The sequence below is a fragment of the Camelina sativa genome, chromosome 9 (genome assembly GCF_000633955.1).
Source record: "Camelina sativa cultivar DH55 chromosome 9, Cs, whole genome shotgun sequence".
In the NCBI taxonomy this organism is placed as follows: Eukaryota; Viridiplantae; Streptophyta; class Magnoliopsida; order Brassicales; family Brassicaceae; genus Camelina; species Camelina sativa.
The window spans coordinates 3,137,639-3,142,611 of NC_025693.1; the positions used below are offsets into that span (position 1 = coordinate 3,137,639).

At 38.4% G+C, this 4,973-nt stretch overlaps 1 protein-coding gene and 1 pseudogene across 1 annotated transcript in view; both read right to left on the reverse strand.

Moving 5' to 3' along the window:
• LOC104714957 overlaps nucleotides 1-2,021 on the reverse strand; it is a 7,938-nt pseudogene extending 5,917 nt beyond the window's left edge.
• The window catches only part of LOC104710332 (glutamyl-tRNA(Gln) amidotransferase subunit A, chloroplastic/mitochondrial), a 5,919-nt gene continuing 3,450 nt past the window's right edge, over nucleotides 2,505-4,973 (reverse strand). Inside the window, exons 2-10 of the mRNA XM_019230408.1 lie at nucleotides 4,638-4,971; nucleotides 4,006-4,317; nucleotides 3,731-3,910; nucleotides 3,550-3,644; nucleotides 3,384-3,459; nucleotides 3,228-3,305; nucleotides 2,997-3,140; nucleotides 2,795-2,908; nucleotides 2,505-2,699 (exon numbers count right to left, since the gene is read on the reverse strand). Coding sequence (XP_019085953.1) covers nucleotides 2,613-2,699; nucleotides 2,795-2,908; nucleotides 2,997-3,140; nucleotides 3,228-3,305; nucleotides 3,384-3,459; nucleotides 3,550-3,644; nucleotides 3,731-3,910; nucleotides 4,006-4,317; nucleotides 4,638-4,971 — 1,420 coding nt within the window. The 3' untranslated portion in view covers nucleotides 2,505-2,612. The remainder of the gene's footprint in view (nucleotides 2,700-2,794; nucleotides 2,909-2,996; nucleotides 3,141-3,227; nucleotides 3,306-3,383; nucleotides 3,460-3,549; nucleotides 3,645-3,730; nucleotides 3,911-4,005; nucleotides 4,318-4,637; nucleotides 4,972-4,973) is intronic.

Below are 4,973 nucleotides of genomic sequence, written 5' to 3' on the forward strand. Positions count from 1 at the left end.
AACAAGCTAGAAGCTATGCCAGTCGAGGAGCATAAACCAAATGCATTGGTGAAAATGCTAAGTGCCGCTATTGAAGTTTCAGGTCCATCAGGTGGAGGCTTTAAAGAATTTACAGTTGAAATAAGCATATCACGCAGACAAGCAGTATCTTTTCCATCAGTCTCATCGACAACCTCAAGAGCTAAGCAAATCTCTTGTTGAATACCAGCAATAGTTTTCTGGCGCTTCCTACTGTAGTAGGTACTTTCATCCTTAATATGCCTTTTTTCTCCAACGTTAGTATCCTTGACAGGTTTATCTGCTGCTGTATGAATAGCATCAGGTCCAAGAACAACAAGAACTGCGTTTAAACATTCTATCAACTGAAAACAAGGCTCTTGATGACAGAGAAACTGTAGAAGAGACTGTAGCTGCCAAATATGAGAAGGACAAGATTTGACAACTCGCACATATGCACTGCACAGGGAAGCCTACATACAAAATACACAAAATGGTTTCCCAATAAGTCGTTGAAATAGCAGTAGCGAAAAGAAACTATAAGAGAACTGATACGACATTCATTGGAGTGTCCAAATATACCTTAAGCTCCTCACTCTTTGTTCTCCGTAATGCATGAAGGAAGACTAACACTAAACTTTCCGCAGTCTGTTTGACAGTGACATCAGAACAGTTCAAATACACTGTCGTAAGGCAACGTGCAATGGTAGAATCATAAATCGCATTCCTGTAACACAAACCCAGAATTTGAAGTTCAAAGTGAAGGTAGGTCTTTTTCTCATAGTAAAAGAAGATTTATTTAACTAGTGAAAAGAGTCACACCTGTACAAAGAAAGTCCTGCTTCATCTGAAATCAAAAGTTTGATGATTGACTGTATCAAGTTTTTGTGAGGGAGGATGTTGATACTAAGGATTGATCCGACAAGAGAAGCAAATTCAAAGCATGCCTGCCAGATAAAATCAGATTTGAGTTTAATGTTCCCAAAAACCAAAATCTTCTAAGAAAAAAAAAACTAAAATGCACCAGTTACACTAGACAACCGATCAGATAAAACCAAATCACCAAGCATCAACTCACCATCTGCAAATCTTCATCAATACAGCATAGAAAAGAAGAAGCAGCATTGACAAATGAGGTACCAATGAGATCCTCAACATATTGTGTCCCCTCAGTTAGGCTTCTACAGATGAGTTTCAAGATACAAATAGCAAAACCTTGCCATCGTTTGTCTCCCAAAAGGTTAAACAGAAGACCATCACCAGATTTGGGCTTACTAGTATCAGAGGTAGAACAAGAATCATCTCCAATTTCAGAGAAGCACATACAGAAACACGTAAATTGACCGAGTCTAGGGTCATTGGAATGAAGTAACGCAATAAGTTGCAAATCTGAACAGAATACAAAAGGCACGTTAGTTCAGTAAGCAACTATCTCCAATTATATAGAGTTGGTCCTTGTAACACCTCTCACCTTCAATTGCCTTGATGGCGTCTTGAAAGAACATCTGGTACACCTTCGTTGAGTTGAAACGCAGCAATAACGATAAGAGAGATCCAACAGCTTCCAGAATTACTCCTCGCACAGGACTGCAATTGGATAACAAGAGAAAACAAATTGAAGAAGACGACCTAGAGACGGTAACTATGCACACCGGATCGAATCTCTCTCTACTCACACAAATTCTGGTTCGGCGAAGAAGATCATAACACGACGAACCAGCTCCAGAACATCCGACTCCGTCCCGATGCCTGTCGATGAAATTAACACCCAACCAACACGGAGCGATGAAAAAAAGCGATTCGCCGGAGAATAAACTCAACGATGAAGAAAAAAATCGGTAATCGGAGAATCGATTAAGCTGTTAATTTTCCAGCTCCAGAATCGATTAAGAGAAAGAGATTGTGCGTTTACCGAGAGAAGAGACATCGTCGGTACTGAATAGATTTGGGAGAAGAATACTCCGATTCTCCGGTGACAGCTCTCCGGCGAGGCGTTGACGGAGTTCGTCAAGCAAGCGATCCATTTCCTTAACCACCTGCTCTCTCTCTCTCTCTCGTTCTTTCGATGAAGCAGGTCTATATGTATGATGAAACAGAGTGAGCGGGTCTAGATTTTTTCATTTAATTTTGCCGGGCACTAAAAATTTTGAAAACACAAAAAAAAATGTTTATAAAAAAAAATATCTCTGGTTCGATTCCACTCTGTGATGATTAGATTTTTTTTGGTGGGTAAATTAGTAATTAGTTAATATGATCAACCGGTTATTTGGTTTCGTTGTTTTGATCTTCGACTACAGATAATATTAGATTAGATTACAAGATTTTAATATGTTTACATAATTATAGGTAATATAGCTAGGAGGATATGGTTTCTTCTGAAATATTCTACAAATATAAAGTGGTCTATACTTAATATTCAAAATACTCAACAACAACCAAATCAAGTGCATGAATTCAATTGCAAGAATATGCATATATATATATATATATATATATATATATATATATTGACTGAAAAACAAAATACTATATTGAGCATCTGCATGAAGTAAAATTACAATTGATAATTTGTTGCATGAAAGCAAACGCAAAAGCGAGCCTTGGTAGTTTCATAGTTACGCTACATTGGCTAACAATGGAGGAATAAAGCTTGAACCTTTTAGAGTCTGCTCAAATATGTGACCCACTTTCAGCAATTTCTCCTAAAACCCAATCGACAGAAAAAAAACTCAACAAAATCATCATTTTTGAAGCTTAATCTTATCTTTCGAGTAAGCAAATAGTTTTTTTAACAAACCTCATCAAACGCGGCACCGATCATTTGAAGACCAACAGGAAGACCCGAAGGACCACCTTCGACTAATCCACATGGTAATACCACTGCAGGAAGTCCTGCAAGATTCACATTGACCTGCCAAAAAACCTCATATGATATACAAACTATGTTTCGTGTAACGACGATTAAAGAGAGAAAGAAACTAAAAAAACATTTACTATACCGTCATAATGTCTCCAGCATACATTGCTAGTGGATCATCTTTCTTTTCACCAATCTTGTATGCAGCAGATGGAGCTGCCGGAGAAATAAGGATATCGTTTTGTTCCAACGCTGCTTTGAAGTCTTTTTGAATTAGTGTTCTCACCTATATGACAAAACAAAAGAAAAATATCTATATACCTATCAAAACCAGTTAAATTTTTAGTGACTGCATTTTGAAGATGCGACTTACCTGTTGAGCTCGCTTGTAGTAAGCATCGTAGTAACCCGCAGAGAGTGCATATGTTCCCATTAAAATTCTCATTTTCACCTTAAGAACAAAATTCCTCATTGATTATAATCAAACACTAGTTGATTAAATCAGATGGAGTAATTAATGAAATCATACCTCTTCCCCAAATCCTTCTCCACGTGAACATTCATACAGCTTATTGAGTTCTTCAGCCATAACTTGATTCCCATATCTTCATTTCCAACACACCATTCAGTATCTTTATGTATAGATCATATATGTTTAATCACATTGTGACTAAAATTCATAAAACCGTGCTTACCTGACACCATCATAACGTGATAAATTTGAAGATGACTCAGATGAGGCAATGACGTAGTAAGCTGGTAGTCCAAGGGAGAACGAAGGAAGAGAGACCTATTAATTTGCCAACTGAAATCTCAGAACACATAAAAAACATACAAAATGAAAAACAGAGGCAAAGGAATTTGAAAGAGAGAAACCTCTGTCAACATACAACCCAACGCTTCTAAGTGAGACGCAGCTTCTTGAGTAGCAGATCTCACTCCAGAATCAACACCGTCTTCAAGTGTCTCGCGAATTATACCAACTTTCACTCCCTTCAATGGTTTAGACTCAAAATGATCCACAGAGAGAAACTGAGATTGGAACTCAGGCACATCCTGAAAAAAGAAAATAAGCTTTCTGTTTCAAAGCAAAGATCTTTCGTTCTGTCTCATCAAAAATGCAGGAACTTAAATACCACAAGAGACCTTACTTGTTTGCTACTCGTGGAGTCAAACCTATCATACCCAGAAATAGCATGAAGAAGCATCCCAGCATCAGCAACCGTAGAGCCAAAACACCCAATCACATCCAACGAAGATGCATAAGCCATAAGTCCAAACCTAGAGACACGCCCATAAGTCGGCTTAAGACCAACAACACCACAAAACGAAGCTGGCTGTCTCACACTTCCACCAGTGTCACTTCCAAGTGACACCATACACTGTCTTGCTGCAACAGCTGCTGCTGATCCTCCTGATGAACCTCCCGGCACACGAGTCAAATCCCAAGGATTCGCAGTTACCTTTACACCAAAATCAACCCCAAGATTCAATCCTAAACCCATCAACAAGTTTCCACTATATTCATCTATCTAAACATAAAGGTACCTACTTTGTTAACACTGATGAATCATTCAATCCTAATCTATCACACGTTTCCGATTAAAACCATATTCATCTATCTAAACAAAAAGGCTCCAACTGTGTTAACACTGCTGAATCATTCAATCCTAAGCTTCCCAATAAATCCATTTTCATCTATCCAAAACATAAAGGCTCCAACTTTGTTAACGCTACGGAATCATTAAACCGTAAAACCATCAAAAGATTCATATAGACGAACCTGAAAGGCAGAAGCTTCAGTGGTACTTCCCATTCCAAATTCATCCATATTAGTCTTACCAACAACAATCCCACCCAATTCTTTAATCTTCTTAATCGCAGTAGCATCAAACGGAGGACGATAATGCTCTAAGATTCTCGAAGCAGCAGTAGAAGGCATACCTTCAGTACATATATTATCCTTAACACCGATCAAAACTCCGGCGAGAGGACCCAATTCCTCACCTTTAGCGATTCGTTGATCAACCTCTTGAGCATCTTTCAGAACATTCTCCGATACGTGAAGGAAGCATTTGAGCTGTGGTTCAGTGAGACGGATACGAGAAAGGTAAGATTT